The 19,732-nt window shown below is 38.1% G+C and overlaps 1 protein-coding gene across 4 annotated transcripts in view; it reads right to left on the bottom strand.

The window, feature by feature from the left end:
* Positions 1 to 8,092: 8,092 nt before the first annotated feature.
* Positions 8,093 to 19,732, bottom strand: part of USH1C (USH1 protein network component harmonin) — a 47,966-nt gene continuing 36,326 nt past the window's right edge. For 3 of the 4 annotated variants that reach the window (XM_027904388.1, XM_027904387.1, XM_027904386.1), the window contains exons 16-21: positions 13,232 to 13,273; positions 12,867 to 12,920; positions 12,622 to 12,721; positions 11,143 to 11,252; positions 10,447 to 10,502; positions 8,093 to 8,664 (exon numbers count right to left, since the gene is read on the bottom strand). In XM_027904388.1, the coding sequence (XP_027760189.1) occupies positions 8,652 to 8,664; positions 10,447 to 10,502; positions 11,143 to 11,252; positions 12,622 to 12,721; positions 12,867 to 12,920; positions 13,232 to 13,273 (375 nt within the window). In that variant the 3' untranslated portion in view covers positions 8,093 to 8,651. Of the gene's footprint in view, positions 8,665 to 8,684; positions 9,525 to 10,446; positions 10,503 to 11,142; positions 11,253 to 12,621; positions 12,722 to 12,866; positions 12,921 to 13,231; positions 13,274 to 19,732 lie in introns of those variants that run through there. The other variant, XM_027904389.1, reaches the window with a different exon arrangement.

Genomic DNA, 19,732 nt, shown 5'->3' on the forward strand with positions numbered 1-19,732 from the left:
CTTCAGACCCTCTTATCTGAAACCCCCAGGATTCGATGCCCCCTGGCAGGAACCTACCCCTGTCCCAGAACCTTCTATACCCTCCCTATAAAAGCACCCGTGTAATAAAGGAATCAGCCATTTTGCTGGACATATACCTTGTGTGTATGTGTCTCCTTCCCTACGCAAGATGAGCCCTGGGCCGGATGCGTGGACATAATCCCCCCCACGTATCACCCACCTTACTGCAGGATGTAAAGCAGCTGCAGATATCTCTATAACTGCTCTCAGAAAAGTATGAGCTATTGTTTGGAATATTATTTGCCTAATGTGAAAACTCATGCTATAATTAAAAGTCTACACTGTTCTGGTAAAAAAAAAAAAGATAACAAGAAGTCGGAAAAGTTCCTTTTGTTCCTGACAATGGTTACAAAGAGAATAATCCCTTTCTTCTTCAGAAGTAATTCTCCCCTTCAGCACGTATTATTAAATTGTTCCTGGCTGGAGGTACCACAAGGCTAAAGATAATGTTTTGTATTGTGCATCCCTTCTTAAAAGAGAAACCATATTCTTTCATTGTAGAAAATTTTCTGAAAGAAAAAATCTATTTTCTCAAAGTTGAATGTTTTCTTTTTACAACAGCATATGTTCCAATGTTTCACACTGTAGAAATAGATACAAAAACAATGCTGACTCGTGAGCACAGCAGCCAATTTGCAGTGTGCTAAATCTGTAAACACAACTGTGATTGATAGAGCTGATATCCTGCTGCAGATATAATGAGAACTGACAAGTAACATGAATGAACATTGTGTTGGGTTTTACAGTTTTTAGAATAAATAGCCTATGAAACCAGCTTGTAAAACATAGTAGAGAGAAATGCCTTACTTTAGAGAAACTAGTTTGCAGGGAGTTTTCAGAGTCCCCTTGGTTGGAGACTGATGTCTTAAAAAGGTCCCAGTACCTCTCAGCCTGTCCAAGGCTCCTCAGTAGGTACCTGGGCAGCCACATGTGCAGACACAAACACTCTCGTCTGCCCACCTGATACCACAAGTTGATGTGCCAGAACCACCCGTGCAGGGTGCAGTTCCCAGACTCTGATCTTCTATGTGGAATTATTCCCAATTTTCTCTTTTTCCCATGGGTGTAGGTAGCTTGTCCCAGCACGCTTTCCCCGGGCTATATTTTCTCCCGTGATAAGGCGGCAATACGAGTGCGTGGAAACTTTCTGCACGTCTACACTTTGGCAGTCCCACATGAGGGGGGATGTCAAGCACTCAGGCTCAGCCATGGAAGTTTTTCACGTACAATCCTCTGCTGTTTTTCATCTGCAGTGTCACAGCAATGCAGCAGAGACAACAAGAACGACCACATCCAGCTGGAGAGCACTGACAAGTGATGATTTTCTCATGTGTCCAGGGATACATCCTCAACACGCGCTCAAAGTAACTACGCAGAAAAAATGAGATTGTTTTCTACATATTCCCAAACCTGAAACTGGTCAGGGCTTCTTGAAGAAGAACAACATAAATGCTGAACTGACTCTTCTTTTCACCACATCATAAATGAGCACTGGCCATTCCCCTATTTAATCATAGTTTGAGCTATGAAGGCTCAAGATACTCTAAGATAAGGAATGGGTCATGCCAGAACTAGATAAAAAGTCTTTTCTCTTCCACTATTGGTAACAGTGACTACAGTGATCATTGCTCTGTGACTAACAGAGCACATGACTATTAAAAAAAGAGTAGTTGAGATTTAATACTCAGGTGTTTTCTGCTTTCTAGAAAAATGGTGACATGCCTTATCTAAAAGTCACTTGGCATTGTCCTACAATACAACAGGGTAAGCATTTTGTCCCTTGCGTAATTGTAAATCCAGCCACTTAACTGCATCTATTTACTAAGCTATTTTAAACATCTGTTCATGTACACAGGGGTTTAAATATACCATTAGAAAGGCAATAGTGGGTGATTTTCTCATTGAGAAGGTATGTAATTCACAATGTAATTCAACAGCACAACAGAAAAAAAAGTCTCTGCACCTGTTTGTCTGGCCAGAGGTATACAAATGTGAATATCCTCACAGTTAAAAGCAAACAAACAAACACACACAGCTTTCCTGCAGCAGTACAATCTAGGACAAATCATTGCAACTTAATTGCAACTTAATATGACTCAAATAACTTTTCCTGTGAACAATCCAACCACAAAATATGCCAACCAACTCTGTTTTAATCTGTTCTATGACTGTTAACAGAAATTTGTTTCAATCAAATTCAATCAATTAAATCAAATTCTCTACTCCAGGAAGAAGAGCAACATTATAAGTTATGTTGTACCCACCTGTAAACTCTGAAATCACAGATGAGAAATTTATACCTTAGCTGGAGACCAGACTTGTCTGTGCGTTTGGGTCTTGACCATGTGCATGATCTGTAGATCACAGTCTGTCTTGTGGACTGACATCTTTATAATGGTGCTGATTTATTTAAAAACAGACAGTTTGCCCATACCCAAACGTATGAGATGTGTGATGAGAAAACTGCCTTCCCCAATGTGAAGAAAGCAATCTGGAGTTCGGAGCGCAAGGGACACACCTCAATCATCTCAGTTCCTTCTATTCTCTTAAACATCTTCAATCTCTGTATGAATGGCTTGATGTCTCTGTTATTCTGAACTGGAATTCTCTCACCCAGCTTGAAGAACTCTTCAGGTTTTGATTCCTGCAATGCATGTCACTCCTTTGCACTAAGATGGAGCTGCCGGATTTTCACTAATGAACAGTATGCATTTTCTTCTATCCAGGTTGATACCTCACATTCAAAGATCTGCTTCACCGCATTTTTTTATGAATAATCAAAATGGAAAAATGCATTTCTCCTCTTTCTTTCCCTCTGTCCTGTTTTGCTGTTGGAATTGCTGCTAATCAAAATTTGTTCCTCGGTGTTTCCCCCCCCAAAAAATTCCATGTTTTATGCTGGGAGGGGGAGGAATGATAACAAAAAATAGTATTTGAAAAATTATAATCTATTTAGTTTCAAAAGATAACCCCAAAAAGCTATTTCATCCTCTCAGGGAAATACTTATCCCAAGATTTTAGTCAAAGCTTAATTTTGTGCCCAGTGTTTCTAATTAAATGCTTTGTATCTACTGTTCTTTGCACTTTAAGTGGTGTTAATGTTCAAGAGCCTCAAGCTGAGGCTCTTGCCAGCATGAGCATGGGGGTCTCAGTCCCTCGCTGGCTAAAGCATCCAGAATGCTTAGGGGAAAGGGAGAGAGAAGAAAACAAAATCTCAGGAAAAAGTAATTTGAAACTCTCTTGGTTTTGAGGGAGTGCGTAGCTTTGCATAAAGAATAACCATTAGCACGTTTCCCTCTCGCTTCCTTATTATTTAGAAAAGTCCTTGTCCTCAAAATGCTGTCTGATTTCTATCTTACTCAGTTTATGCTGGAAGGATCTCAGTCTCTTTCTCCTAAACTCTCCTCTAAGCACCACATAAACAAACTCTGTTATAGCTATTGAAGGCTAATGAGTTTTACTGCTGTTTGGAAGAGAAATGGTGAGAAAAGATAAGAAGAGGACAAGCCAAGAAAATGGGCAGTGGGAGCTGGTGGGAGGAATAACCTTTAAAGATTATTTGAGAAAATGAGGAGGAATTGAAATTCAGTATAAGTACTAGAACTTCAGCATTAACAACTTTCCATACTAAGCATCTCTAGGACTGAGGCATCCTTTGCCTTCAGATTTTGCCTTCAGGCCACAGTCCAGCGAAGTACTTAAGCCTGAGTAGTATTATCAAACTCAACCTATGTCAATGGGATTGGCTCATATGCTTAAATTTAAGCACGTACTTAAGTGCTTTGCTGGACCAGAGCCTTGCTTGTTCTAGTCTATGGTTACCCTCTAAATGGGAATTATCTATCAAGCACAATTCAGATGTGCAAGGGATACCCATTGCTTATCATGCAGGAGGTTTTGTGATACTGGATGAAGCAGCTATCTGCAGGACATCAGACTCCACGTTTGTCATGTAGACAAAACAGTCTGAGTTCAACAACAGCTATTCAGACTTAAGTATCCAAGATCTGCCAGTCTGCAGCACACTTACTCAAAATTATTTCCTTAAAACTTTCTTCCAGTGGCTTTTATGGTGATAGTTTAGCACCTTCATTGAGATGGTACACATCCAGTATCACAGTTCAGAGAACATTTCTTTTCTTAATTGTAATCCATGATCCTCTTAAAGCTTCACATTTCAAAAACCTCCTTTCTGGAGAACAGAAATTTTATTGATTGCTTTTCCTATATCTATCTCCAGTTCCTCTTTCATTCTAGATACTCTCAGTAAAGACCAAAAATAGCCCAAGTTACCTTGTTACCTTGTTGTAAATATAAATAGACCCTGAGCCTCACCAAAGTGTTGTACTATTACCTCTATCCTCCAATCACACAGCAAATGCAGATCTAGTAAAGGAGGAAGAACTATTCCAGTAAAGGCTCTTAGTATTCCAGCATAGGCCCCTAGTATTCCAGCAGATGCAAACATTTTGCTGCCTTCCTTAAGAAGAAGGAAAGAAAACATCCTAGGCAGTCTCCATGAGAATAGTTTGCATGACTTTTGAGTAGCCCGCTTGGAGCATCCTCAGATTTCTAGTCTGCAAGAAGGCAATTTTGAAATCTGTTCCAGAAATTTGGATAGTCATTAAAAAAAAAAAAAAAAAAAAAAAAGAAGAAATCTTCTGAGAACAAGAACAATGGCAAAAGAAAAAACTGGTAGATGGGAAGAAAAACACTGAAGGTCAAACTCAGTATCAGGATCAAACACTTATTAGCTCACCATAAGTTGATTAAAAGTAATTTTAGACTCACCTGATTTATAATCCTAAGGGTCAGCTCCTTAGGTAAGACACTGGCTTTGCTACACTAGAGCTGGTTCAGATTGTGTAAAGGTGACTGTTCACATCAACTCAGATCCCAGGAGAACATTTCTGTGGAGAAAGATGGCTAAGAATTCCACAGCAGCTACCCCAATTCTGACCACACTTCATCAGTGTCAATGTAGAGCTAAAGCATACAGATAACACCTATCAGCCACTATGTTTCAAGGTCCTTACAACCAGATATGAACCCATAATTTTCATCCTTTGACACAAGCCCATAATTTTCAGTCTTGTTTTTAAGGTAAGGGAATTTCTAACAACTTGATATTGTTATATATATATATATATATATATATATATATATATATATATATATACACACATATATTATATGATAATATATATCATATTTGTGGAGTGTTGTGATTATTTGTGCACGTGTTCCCCTCAAATTAAATTTTGGAGCTTTGGATTTTAAAAAAACTTATTGTTGTCTGTACACATATACACCCCTCTTTATGTATGTACATTTGCTTATGAATAGAGCATTTTTTTAAAACCAAAATCTCCCTCAAATATGCATACAATTTCTAAAAGATGCCATAATCATACAATAAATAATGAGCTCTTAAAGTAGCAGAATGGCAGGAACAGATAGATCAAAGACCTCCCTATGCTAATATCCATATAAGTAATAAACCACGGTATTTCCTATCCTGTAGTGAGTGCCACGGCTCTGATCCATAGGGTCTCACATTTTTTGCCTGCATACAGGCATGCACAGGCTCACAGAGCAGATGTGAAAGTCACAAGTCTCTAATGTAATTCATGCTCCAGTTCGGCAACTACGAGGGTATGCTAAAGACAACGCTGTGACTAACACAGCCAAGAAAATCCTGAGAGAATAAGAATGACTATTAACAGTTCTGAGAAACTCTTCCTCTGGGTTATTATCCCATCGAGAAATATAGTGGGGTTTAGTGGTCTTAACCAAACAAACAGCTCTGAGAAACAAGACATATTCCCTCTGAGAGTAGAGTGAATGAACAACAAAAAAACATCTTATGTTAAAAGTAATTTGAAACATTCGTGATACTGTCAGTGAAGTACTTGGACTTCTTCCTGCTTTGTGCATCAGGTCAGAGTTTCCATACTCCCAAAGGAAACTAAGCATTGGCTGAAAAAGAGAAAGTCCCATTTACTGTTATCTTTTCACAGCTGGCTTCACTGAACAGGGGTGAGGCATGGGCACACATAGTGATTATTACAGCCACCAGAAAACAGTGCAGTAGCAACTCAGATGGGTACTCCTGTTTGAATTATTTACATCTGAGACACTCTGCTCACCAAAGTAACTTAAATAGAAGTTGTTTCAAGAATGTATTTTCTTGTAGCATTTTACAACCCCTTGAGCTAGATGGTAAATGAAAGATGTGATCCAGGTCAGGCCACTGAAAGAAATTAAGTAAAGAACTACCTAATGGCTTAGGATCATTTTAACATTTCAGGAGTGTCAAGCTCCTTTTTTTTAAACACCACCTCTTTACACTGCCTAAAGAAACTTTGCAGTCTTTACACAGGCTAAATTCACAAAGTAACACTTTCTTAATATACCTGAAGTAACGAGCAATAACTATTTCCTCAACTGCCTCTCATGCATTTTAAGCTGTATCCAAGCAAATCAAGTGATGAGGAGAAGAAAGATAGTTCTATGACTAAGAATCAAGGCTACAACTCAACTCCTGGTACTCCCACAGATTTCCCAGCTCGGTCTTCTGTGCTCCTTTTGTCTGTGAAAAAATAACAACAGTAGAAATATTTCTAATAGCTAACATTTAGATTTTCTGTGTTATGTTTCGTACTGTGCTGAGACAGTGATTGGCACAATCAAGCACTGGTTGCAGGCTGAAGTTCTTTAACATCAGAGCAGCCCTCAAGAGAACATTTGATAACATCACTCATCTATCTGCATTGTCATACAGTCCAGATGGTTGCAGTATGTAGGCAACTGGGAACCAAAGCAGCAGGAGAAGTACATCCTGCTGCAATTTCCTTCTGGTGCTAATCTTGATGCATTTAGCATTTAGATTAGTTTGTTGGTTAGGAAGTCTACAGCTCTTGGTAGATGCACCCAAAGAGACCTAGCAAACAAAATATACCATAGCAACTGTGTTCACTGGCTTGCCAACTAGCAAATGACCAGATTTGCCCATAAAAATTCTCTAAAAGATTACTGCAGCTCAGCCAAGTGACAATTCCCTACTGTGCAGAGTGAATTTTGAGTTCCACAAGGGTGACATTCTGTTGCAAAGGGATCTGTTACTAAAGAAAAACTCAGAAATCTGTGTACTTTAGCAGATTAACCATTACTATGATGTACTAACCCAGAGACAAAGAGGAAACTAGACTTCTTCCATTTGGCAAATGCACTTTTATTTCTGCATTAGTTGTAAGAGCTAAAATATTAAGCATTCTAACATATGTACCCTGCCACACACATTAATTGGCATACTGGAACCATACTGCAAATAAAGAAAGTCAACATAAGTAATCATCTGTGTATGACTACAGAGTTCTCAGGAACATACTTGTTATTTTTCTGTGTTACAGAAAGGAGAGTTTCAAAAACCTTGAAAAGGGAAAAGGCAAGACTTGAGTGGGAATCTGATATGCCCAAAGAACTATAAACTGTCTCTCTTTAGTACAGGTAAGAAAAATCTAAACACAATACAAAAACCAGAATACAAACCGGCATATACAAGGAAGGAAGAAGATAATGACATTTTAAAGGAAGTAGCTCAATCATATAAATAAATTACTAAGTCTACAACTGTAATCATACTTATTTAAAGCCAAGTTAGTATAGATTTTATGGTCTTGAGAAATTTACTCAAATCTAAAACACATAATCACCAAAAGCACAGTATGACACTTGACTTCCTGCATAGTTTAGTCACATATATAGCCTCACTGAGAACAAAGTACACAACTGTAGACTGTGAATCACACCCAAATTTTCCACCCATGACTATATGAGGGAGGAATTTTTGACACCAATACAAATACTCAGTAGTATAAATGTGACTACACATAATTATTTTATCTGGACTACTTGCTAGCTATCTATTTTGCTGCTATAGATGATTCTTTATACTGCATAAATATCACCAAAATTATTCCTCACAACGCTAGCACTCCTGGTATTTCCAGTTCTTCCACCAGCAGGGTTTTTATATTCAAAAAACCTCACAATGGGGCAACAGAAATGGACATTAAGAGAACTACAAGAATATGAGTGAGAACATAAGTTAACTGTACACATTCCCACTTCCCAGGGAAAATCACTATTTAGGGAGTAAAAATATAATCCTTTTCGCACCCAAACTGGCCTGTGAAGGTGCATTCAAAAGTGTTGCATGTGGGAACAGACATCTGTGTTCTATCTTCGTTTGTCATTTTGGTGTCTATTTCCAGGAAAACTGAAAGATAATTTTCAAAATTTGTCCCCCCAAAATAGCAAAATAGACTGAGTGCTCACAGACTGAACTATGCTCACCAGCAGTTCTCAATCATCTTGCAAAAAAAAAAATGTTTCTCTATGTCTATATTTGAGTAATTTAAAATCTTTCTAATCTGAAGAATCTGAAGTCTCTAGTTCAACTGACAGGTCTGATTGCTCACATATCAGCCAATAAAGATGCATTTCATGTGGCTATTGATTTCCTATTAATTTACAGAGCAGAAGGTTTCTGCAGAGGAAAGATTCCATTTCTCCAGTTGTAGTCTTCTTTAAAAAAATGTTCTGCAGAGAAAAAGAAAAAGACAGTGAAAAACATGCCGTTAGCTGTCGTGCAACTTTCAGTCTTTGTGGTAAGCACAATTTTGTAACTCGATCTCAGGTAACTTTGATTTGTATTAAAAGTAATAATTGAGAAGACCCACATGCAACAAGAAATCTTAGCTTGGTGTTTCTAGAGATCTGTGACTGTACTTAGAGTGATTACAGCACAGAGAAGCCATAAGCAGTAATCTGAGTTTCCGACACAAGGATCATCTCAGAACAAACTCATTGTATAGCGACAAATTAACAGATGCAAACTTCGGTGAAAACCAAACACTCAGGAATACTTGTTTACAGGCACACTGTTGCATAACACAAGTGTAAACTTGTTCTTTGGACAAGCCTTCACAAGGAAGTAATTTGTAGTTGCTTATATACTTATGAGCTCACAAAGCCACAGCAGTGGTCCACAGATAAGGGGGAAAAAAATTAGGTTAATCCTACTTGTTTAGGCAGGGCCCATTCATTTAATAGTCTGGCAGATGATAAACCAATTCTGCAGAGGATCTCTAAGGGACTTTATGCAGTAGAAACTAAATACTTGTATTTTAATAGCACAGGCATGGCAAAAGCCCAAAGAACACTCCAGCATGCCAGGAACAAAAGCAAGCATGGCAAGCATTGCACAGGCAGGCACATGCTCAAAAAAATAACGCAGCCTCACAATGGCCAGTCATGTTAACCCAGGTGTGGCTATTCACCATGAGGGACACTGCAGTGGCTACAGCTGCAGGAGATACCCTTGTCTGTACACGGGTGCACTGCCTTCAAAAACCTTTCTGTGTGTGTTGGGACTGACTGTTGATGAGGGAATAGTAGGGCTAAATACACAGGATACGAAAACAAAAACAACAGTGACAGTTATTTCCTTGCTTTATTGTTTTATGTGCAGGTATTAAACACAACTTTACGTCAATCTACAGCTGGTGTTAGCCAGTAACAGTATATGGATTTACGGCAACTAATAATCCAATATTCTACACGGAACAAGAGTCCAGGTTAGCACTGACTACAAATCCTTACTCTGCTATTTTGCGTGGTAATAAGGATATCTTCAAATCCTTTCCTTTAGTTAAGCTAGAAAACATGGGTCTTCCTTTTGAAACTGTGTGTCCAAAGTAAAGCAAGTTGTATTGACTTACTACGTCCATCACACTAGGAGCTCTGGATTCTTCTGTTTCACAACCTATGCCGGTTATCTTTAAAAAAAGGCTTCTGGGAATGTCACAAGTTGCCAAGACACCCAAATAATTTAGATCTTTTAAAAATTTTACACATAAGTTTTCTTAGGCAAGGACAGTAAATGCAATCTAATTAAAAAAAAAAAAAAAACAAACCCAAACCTAAGCAACAGAATTAAATGTCTGGTTGTGATGAAGAATCCTTATGGACATTTGTTTCCCTAAATTATGATCTATGGGAACGCAGTAACTGATTCAGACTGAAGTTAAGTATAATTTCTAAAAAAACCCAACCCCCCAAATTCTCAAACTTTAAAGTGAAAGTATGAGTGCATAGTCACGTACAACCAATTCTGAGAACTACCATTTTGCAAAGTCTGGGAACCACTGCTGTAATGCATGATAGCAACTTATAACTATCAAATTAGCAACCACGTAAAGCAATAAGTTATGCAGTCCACAAGAAATAAATATTTGAAAAGTGTCTGATAAAAAAGCAAACTGTATAGGCTACTGTTTACTAGCCTTTTGACCCCCAGAGAAAGAAAGCTTATGCACTTACATCTCATCATCGTATTCCTTTGGAGGTGATGCTGCAATGACTAAGTCAATCCAATCCTGAAAAAGAAACACACAAGGACCACCATGGAACATTAGATAGAGAATCAGCAGTATAATCTATTCCTGAAAAACCACAGGGAGAAGCAGAAGAGGAGGACCATTTAAAGATTGAGCTGTTTGATTTCTACCTTGAAATTAAAGAAAAATCTATTGTTCTTGCAAAAAGATTAAAAACAAAATTCTAAGAATTATTCTGTAGTTGGTCATCTGAGCAATTAATACAGTTCTTGCTGAGAAAACACTCACTGTAGATGAAGCACAGTGTTATTTGTACATTGAGAAATCAAAGATAAGCTATTATTAGAAAATTTGAATCATCTGGCAAGTAATTTTCAATATCAAAGAATGATTCTATAGATAAATGTAATATAACCACTCAGAATGTAATGTGTTTAAATACCAATCTTGATGCGTGGCTGAATGCCACGGAATTTCACAGTAAATTACATGCCTGATTTTCAGAGATGCTACATACCAGAGTATCTTCTGGAGTTTTCATCTCACTTTGATACTACGTGACATACCTGCTACTTCTGATGTTTGCAACCTTATCTGTGTTGCTGTGACAATGTCATGATAGAAGAGTATCTCTTACGATTATTAGAGGTAGAAAAAAGTAGTATTCCAGGTTACTTACCCCACCCACGTTCCAAGCTTTTGCTAGAGTTGCCTGTGCTTCTGCCAGCTTGCTGTCAATTAATATCTTGCCATTTACAGCCAATATTTCATCCCCTTTCACTATGCCTCCTAGTGAAAAGACCAATATGAAATACATACCCACAAGCAAAAAAAATTCTGTGTCTTTTCTGAGTCATATTTGTGCAGTGATGAGTATAACAAAAAATGTTTTCACTAGATGTGAAGGTCTACACCAAAAATTAAAGTTTGCTACAAGCAAATGCAAAAGGAATTTTTAGGCATGGCAAAGCCAAACTAATCTCTTATTGGTAATGACCAGTAAGAAACTACTTCAATAAGATTTTTTCACAGTAGCAGTTCATCCATTTGGGTAATCCAGCTGTACAATTGACAAACTGGGACAGATTGTAGCTGTTACTACTATGCCCCATCTCTGGAAGGGTTCAAGGCCAGCCTGGATGGGGTTTTTGAGCAACCTGGTCTAGCAAAAGGTGTCCCTCTCCCTGGCAGAGGGCTTGGAACTAGACGATCTTTAAGATCCCTTCCAACCCAGGCCATTCTATGATTCTACAAAAATAGCTCAATGAATTAAATTACTGAAGGCATGAAGTGGCATTTGTCAAGTGTTTGCAGGTCTGTCATTCCTTTCCAAGTCTATGAGTAGTGCTTAGTACTTTGAACTGGTTTTGATTTGCTAATCTGGAATGAAGCACAGTCAGCTAACTGGGGCTGGATTTGAAGCAGAAAAAACACAGATGACCAGGGGACAGCCTTATATGAGAGATCCTAAAAACACTGAAGGGTCAAAGCCAAACAAAGCCAAACAGAGTACTTAGGAGATCAAGTGGCTGAGATGTTTTCACAAGTAAGTGACTTGAACTTAGGTGCAGGCTGGGACAAGGTCAGCAATGCAAGAGGATGTTGTTCTGTCTACCTGATCATTGCAAGAGTTCTCAGGGAAAGGATGAGAGGTACTTCCCACCAGGAGTAAAGCCTAGGTGCATTGGTGTGCACGTTCTTGAGCCTTCTAGAGAGCTAAGCTGCAAGCCAGAAGGCTCTAGCCTTTAGTCAGGTTTTGGGAGTGAAGCCAGCTGTTTTACAAGACAAATTACTAGTGAAAGTAACATTAAGAACAAAACTCAATAGTATAGTGTAGCCGTAGTCAGCTAATTACTTTGAATATGGGAGTACTGCATATGTCCTTGCTTGGAAATGGTGAAATAATGGAGACCATATTCCTTGCTTAACAGAATACACCAGAGAATCAGGTGTTGTTTTTTAGAAATATTACATAATTATTATCTTGAAACCATGAACTTGTCTCTGGGGTGCTCTTTGGGCTGAGACAGAACTTGGCTCCTTGGACAATCTCAGTGTGTCTTTCAATACTAGGCTTAGCTATGAAGTCAGCCAACAACTCTCAGCCAGTGTGAGGAGGCACTTTGCTGCAGCATTCAAATTCCCCACATTTGCTCACCATGTTTGTCTGCAGCACCATCTTCATAGATGGCAGACACAACTATCTTTCCAATTGGAGAATCAATTCCTCCCTCGACTGCAAGGTCCAGTGATCCTTCCTGTGAAAAACAGTTTTATTCAGAAAGTCCTTTCAATTTTTGCCATTAACAAGAGCTTAATCTTTCCTTCTTTCCAGTAAAAGATACTGTGCATCAAACACTTACATGAACCCTTTAAATATCAAACAAACAATACATTAATTACCTTTTTAATTCGTAATAGCCGTACATCTTTTCCCATAATCTGCTCTGGGGTGAACTATGAAAAGATATAATCATTAGTCATTTCCACTTTGGAAACACCAAACAATTATGCTGATCTATGTAGCTCCTGGGAGAAAAGTGACCTTTCCCTCCTCTAAAATAGCGTTACAGGAAGATCAGAACACCATATCATCTTTTCCTGTGTTGAAGACTCCTTTTCAACATGACTAGAAGAGACAAATACACAAGGCCCAGCAAACCAACAAGCAAGAATCTTATCCCCTCTTAGCCCTCAAAATCAAGGATTTGGCTTTTTCCAGTGTATTTCATATTAAACAGTAAAGCATATTTAAATTCTCTCCTTACCATTGAATATGGATCAAAATCTTCCACATACTTCTGGAAGCCCTGAGAATAAAACAATATTTAATTGTAGAAACATCTGACTTATGCACACACTTAAGAAACAAACTCCATTTATTTATTAGTGAGAGAATATGTAATTCTGTAAGCTATGAAAGAAGACAGTAAATGGAGAAAAGCACAGAAAGACAGCAAAGAGTCCATCCTGACAGTCAGAAGACATTTCAAAACCTTATGACAGATCAACAGTTTGAGCTGGTCATTCTACGGAGCAGATCTGACAAAGAGTTTACCACTCTGTCATCTCCACGGTTCCTCTCTACACCTAACAAATCTTGAAAGCATCATGGGCAGGTATGCTCTGTCACAGTCTTCTGAGCAACATTTCTTGGGATTATCATCATGTTGGATGCTAACAGGTAGAAATTAAAGGCTCCAATTCAGCTGTCAGCAGCACTACTCCCTGCTGTCTGGGTTTTAGGACTCTTTTTCAGACCCCTTCTCTACTCCTTGCCATGGAGTTTCAGGGATTTGGCTCCATACCACAAGCAATTGCAGGACAACCACCATTTTTTGTATTCATATGGTTCTACGGATGACTTAAGTTTTGTCAGGGAGTGTCTGAAATGCAGAAGATAATATTGCAGTTAGGCAGAGAAAGATTTAAGTTTTGAGAGGACCCAAAAAACCTAGTGCCTAACCCTTGTCAGACCAAGACTGCAGGGAAAAGCAGGAGTTACCTTTTCTGCAAGGATGGGAGTTTCTGCATCAGCAATCAGGAATTAAGGGTATTTGAGTGGTGCCTTTTTGAGGAGGATTAGTAGCTACTGGGTGAGATTGTATGGCCAGGGCTGGACATTTATAAAAGTTCTGCACTCATCATGTTTGTTAAAGTAAGCACTTCGGGATTTAACAGATATTTTTACTTAGGCACTTAGCTGCTGTATCACTCTTGTGGCCTCAAGCTCCAATAACCTGGGGGCATGGCAACAACACAGAACCCCACAAGCCTTTGTTGACATGGCAGGCAAGCCAATATATGACACAGATGAGCAATTCAGTGTGTGATCAAGCCTCACATTTTCATTATTGTCCTCTTTTCTACTGGATCCATTTGATGACAAAGTCTATTCCACTTTCAGACTCAGCTAAGCCTTTTTCAACTTGTAAACGGAATGCACTGTTTAAGGTCCCTCTGGTATGTTTAAGGGCTGGCTGTTAAAAGGCAAAGCTGCAGCAGAAAACATCAATGCCTCATGTGCTATACTCTATCAGCTCTCTCAGCTGCCTAATTTTGATGTGACTGTCAATGATCCTCTGGGATCTGATCTCATCCTTACCAGTTCTGTCTCACAAAGTCAAGGAGCACTACTGCACAGGTCTGCATCACAGAACTTCACATGTACAAAAGTGCTGCCACTTTGTCTCACCACACAAACAGATGACACAGCAGAGGTGGTGATGACTGTTGTGTGGCCTGGCAATCATTCCAGAGACACACTGAATTGTACAGCTCAGATCCTGAATTTCCTCAGGCTGTCTGTCTCTCTAACTCTGCACAACTGCAGAGCTTTTGCTTACTGCCACAAGTAATTTTTTGTTTCCATAGGGAAATATGTATTAATCTTTTGGGAATAGGAACATGAATGATGTTATTTAGCATTTAAATTATGGATTGCATTACATTTGTTAACTGCTAACTTTGAGGAACTAAAAACAAATGGAAATTTCATCACAGACATCAGCAAGGGTAGAATTTTGTCCTGGGGGAAAAACCCCAACCACTCATTCATTTACAAAGTGTATTAGTATTATGAACAATTTACAATGATAGCAACTTAAAAACTAATACTTTGAATAACTAAATTTGTATTGCCCTTTGGAATCATGGCTGAAGTAGACATCTATGGTCTTGTAGCAAGCAACTAAGAGAAAAGAACTCCGATCTCAGCCAAGTCACTAAGTCGTTATGCAATCTAAAGGAAGTCAGTGAACTCTTTGTCCCAGGTTGGCCTCATGAAAAGCAGATGTTGCCCTTGAAGAAAGTTTTCCTGGGAAAACAATTTTCAACAAGGGAAAAAACCCCAAAAAACAACCAAACACACAAAACCCCACAACAAAAAAAACCCTGTAAGCAAAGTCATAGAAACCTATCCTGAGTTGGAAGGGACTCACAGGGGTCCATCAAGTCCAACTCCTGGCCCTGCACAGGACAACCCCAAAAGTCACACCATGTGCCTGAGAGCATTGTCCAGACACTTCTTGAACTCAAGAGTCTTGGTGCCACGACCACTTCCCTGGGGAGCGTGTTCCAGTGCCCAACCACCTTCTGGGTGAAGAGCCTACAATCGAAACAGTCTAAGCCACCCTGACACAGCTTCATGTTGTCCCTTTGGGATCATATCTCTATGTATCAGAGATATGGTCTGGATCCAATAATGTACAAATATAGGTAAGATAGAATGAAGACATCCACTGAACTGCAATAAATCTTCCCTGAAATGGGTATCACAAATTCAGGAAGCAGAGAGTGGACTCGGTATCGAAGCAGGGACTAATGAACTGGGTGAAGTTGCAGTCCTAAGCCTACCCTCCCCCTCCAGAATATTTCAGGTGAAAGAGTTGAGATCATTCTAATTCCTGATTTACAATAAAATTCACAGGACTGAACATAAGTTGAATCCAGAACATTAAAATGTTTGATTGCACTGAAACAATTCTCTGTCTAGACTTGCAGATGAAACATGAAGTTATTATTTAAAAGGAAAATCAACCCCAAAACCCCAAAACACAAGGACCTAAACCAATGGTACTGCTCACTGGTTTCCAGCATGAATAGGCAAAAGCAATTGAGACCTGACTGATGTAAACAAAAGAACTGAAACTCATAACCAGATATAATAAAATTTTACAAAAACCACATTTGTTGAGAACACAACATTCATATATTCAGAACATATTGACATTCAATGGAAAGTGAATAACCTCAAAGTTGGATTTTTCTCAGTCAAATCCAGTTTTCCCTTCTAGATCTAGATTGAAATTGATCAAAAGAAGAAAAAAGTCATTATTAATCTTAATTGTTTACCACTTAAAAGCTCATACTGTGAGCTCACTATTGTATACCAACCTTTTCATATAACATGGCAATGCATCTAACTTAGCTTGCACTTACAAAGGTTTTCTGCACAGAAACTGGCACACTTTACAGCAGCAGAGAAGTTAAGTATGAAGTTCACTTCTTCAAGCAACCATCTATTGAACCACCAGTCAAGCAAAGAGGAAGAGATGAAAACTTCATCACTATGACAGAGGAAAGGAACAAAAGTAATAATAGAGTGAGAAGATCCTACACAACACAGGAAGCCTGAATGAATAAGCGCTTTTCACTGATTTCCTACCAATAACTAGGCTATGATAATAGCTCTATTTGTTAACCTAATAAAATATTTTATTACTGAAAGCACTGCAACTGGACACTAAGAGAAACAATAAAACCTTAGGAATATTAAAAAAAAATTGCCAGTATAATATTAATTATAAGTGTTCAACTATCTTACAGGTTGCACTTAACCATATAAGTAGTTACAAATGGTTCCAACCTAAAGGAATTGCTATTCTCACATTCTTCATCTGTCTAGATGAAAAGGAGCCACAGGCACACACAAAGCTTACGAAGACTAGCAGTTCTCATGCACTAGGGCTGTCTTGCATTTTCTGTTTTAGAAACTGAGCAACAGGATTAGAAAAGAAAGTTTTAAATCTACGATCAGCCAAAACAAGAAGTACCACACAAAACATGGAAAATGTTATTTTACTTGTTTTTTGTTAGATCTAAATGATGAATTGTAAACCACCATCCTTTTAAACATCTCTTGTGGCTGCAAAAGAAAGAAAATCGCCAAACCAGGTATTAACTTCTTGCTGTAAATAAGTATCACCTATTCATAAATTATCTTCCAGAGACTGAACCACACTTGCAATTGTTAGTGCTTGTTCCCTGTATCATTTCAAAATGAGAGGACACACACAGGGAAATAGTCCTGTATACAAAGCGGAAAGAACTCTAGAGGAACTACATAGATGATGCACATTTCCATACCACAAGATTTCTTAAAAACATTTTCCATGACTCCTTTTACACCTCATTTCTACAAAACAGTGCTTGGGTCCCTTATCCATGATTTGTGAAAAAATAATTGAAAAAAACCCCAACCCAAAATACAGATAAAATGCTAGACAAGTCGTTTCCAAAATATTGAAAAGCCATGATAAATACATGTTTATGCATTTAAGATTTGCTCTGCTACCAGGGATTTCCTATACTGAAAAAGTGAATTCCATTATTAAAATTCTTATGAGTCTGATAAGCTGAAAGATGAGATAAGTGTATTTGGGCTCATCCTGAAAGAAAGAATTACCTAAATATCAATCATTAGCATAGGTTTATTCTACTTAAAGAAAAACTCCTCCAGAATTGAATCGAATTATTTCTATTTTCTTGCTTCAATGAGGGTATCTACAAGTAGTTTCACTATATCAATTAATAACTGATTGATTTTGTTTTATTGTGTTTGGCTTCAAGGATTTTAATCCCATATTCATTCTGTTTTTCTTTCAATTCCACTACTTTAACAAAATGGTGCACTGTAGTTCAGAGTCACTTAAAGAATTTCTTCTCAGGTTCTAAATATTTTCAAAAAGAAAGTGGGCTAAACCCCCAAATAATTATACAAAACACTCCTCACACCTCTCCAGCCTCCATTCAAAATCCTGCAGCAAATTAGGTAACACATTTAAGTGTTCTGAAACAAGAACAGCTTTCTATAGACTAAACTATGGCATTTATACTTCCCAACTCAGTTTGCTTTAAAAAAATTACTATATATAAGTTTCACTAATGATTCAATCAGTATCCTGTAGTCATACCATTATTTGGAAAAATATATTCCAGAGTTAATGAAAATTTTGCGGTTTGCATTTAATTAATACAAAGACTGAGCTTTTGTCTTGAAGGATTTGTAGGTAAGTTTGGAAAGATTTTCTCTTTAGATCCCCTCTAAAAAAATAATTTATTTTCGACACAGATTGTTTTGGTATAGCTGTAACAAATAATAACTGAAATTTCCATTCCTCACACATCTTGTCACACAGTATCTAAGCATGTGTGTTGACTGCAGTCCAGCAAAATCAGGCTTCAAATCTTGCAAATTAGAGAAAAGCTTAAATATTATTTTTTTCCTTTCAAAAATGCTGCATCCAACCCTAAAGGAGCAAGGGAAGAAAAATCTTCAGTAGCAGCAGGTGCATCAAAGCCTTCTAACTCACACAACAACATGTTCGTGATAGATGGGAGAGCAGAGACTAATGTTGGTTTTGCTTCTCTGAAAACCCAACCACTAAATCATACCAATTCTCTCCTTTTCTCTGAGCCAAAATTTAATTAGCTCTGCCATGAGTGCATTCCAATTCACTTTAGTACAGCAGAGACAAACAGCTCACACTGACTCTGACCCAGAGCAGCCCTCAGCATTCAAGGCCACACTCAAGGTTTAATCGCCTTTAATAATTTCCCTATTTATGAGAACAATTTCATTTCCATCAACTATTAAAAGATCTGGGATTTCTGACCTAAATTGAGTTCATATGATGACTAAAGTCACAACAGACTATCTGGCGCCCCTCCCTTCCAGATAACAGGAATATTTTACCAATTCTTGCATATCTATTTTATTCTAAAATGAATGCTTCTTCATCCTCTTTACTAGTAATTTTCTTGAGTACAGGCCAACTTGATTAGCTGCTCAAATCAGGATTAGTTTCTAGAGTTTTATGCTCAGGACAGTTAAATTCAGGTTAAAAAAAAAAGGTAGAAGAAATTATATGCATCATATCTTAATATGACATAACATCTGCAGTTCCATAAGGTGTGTGAAATCTAGCAAGACAAGAAACAGGGTAGCAAATGATATTTTGTCTTTGGTGACACTTTCCTTTGCTAAGAGAAGCTGAACTGATCCTGTACTGGCACCATGAAATTAAATAAGGACACCCCCCACACACACTCCCAACCAACCAAAATCCAATCCTTCTGCACGAAATCTTATTATAATTCTTAAACACTTCTGGAGACAGGCAGGTACTGTCTTGTTTGTTTTATTGTACACTGGTGTTTTCTTTTTTTAACTAACAAAAGTAGCTTCTCTCTTTGGTATTTGTGCAAATTTTACTTCACATATAACTGACTTCATTGCAGTGAGAATGAATACCCTTCACTGCAGTAAACCATAAATGGAAATAAGAGGTATCAAGTCTACAAAACCAATTTATAGACTGCTCTTTCTCTCAGAGTCCTATTAGAATATTACTCCCACTGAAATTTGGATCTTCCAACTGATATAAGGCAGTTTGGGAACGAAGATGATTGGCATCTGAAAGATTTCAGCAGACTTGTGATTTGGAAAAGGTGCACGCATGCATAACAAATCATAAGGCATTTCCCTG

Source organism: Empidonax traillii, unplaced genomic scaffold (assembly GCF_003031625.1).
Source record: "Empidonax traillii isolate 1590-97213 ecotype Southwest subspecies unplaced genomic scaffold, ASM303162v1 scaffold1050:size236492, whole genome shotgun sequence".
NCBI classification, from domain to species: domain Eukaryota; kingdom Metazoa; phylum Chordata; class Aves; order Passeriformes; family Tyrannidae; genus Empidonax; species Empidonax traillii.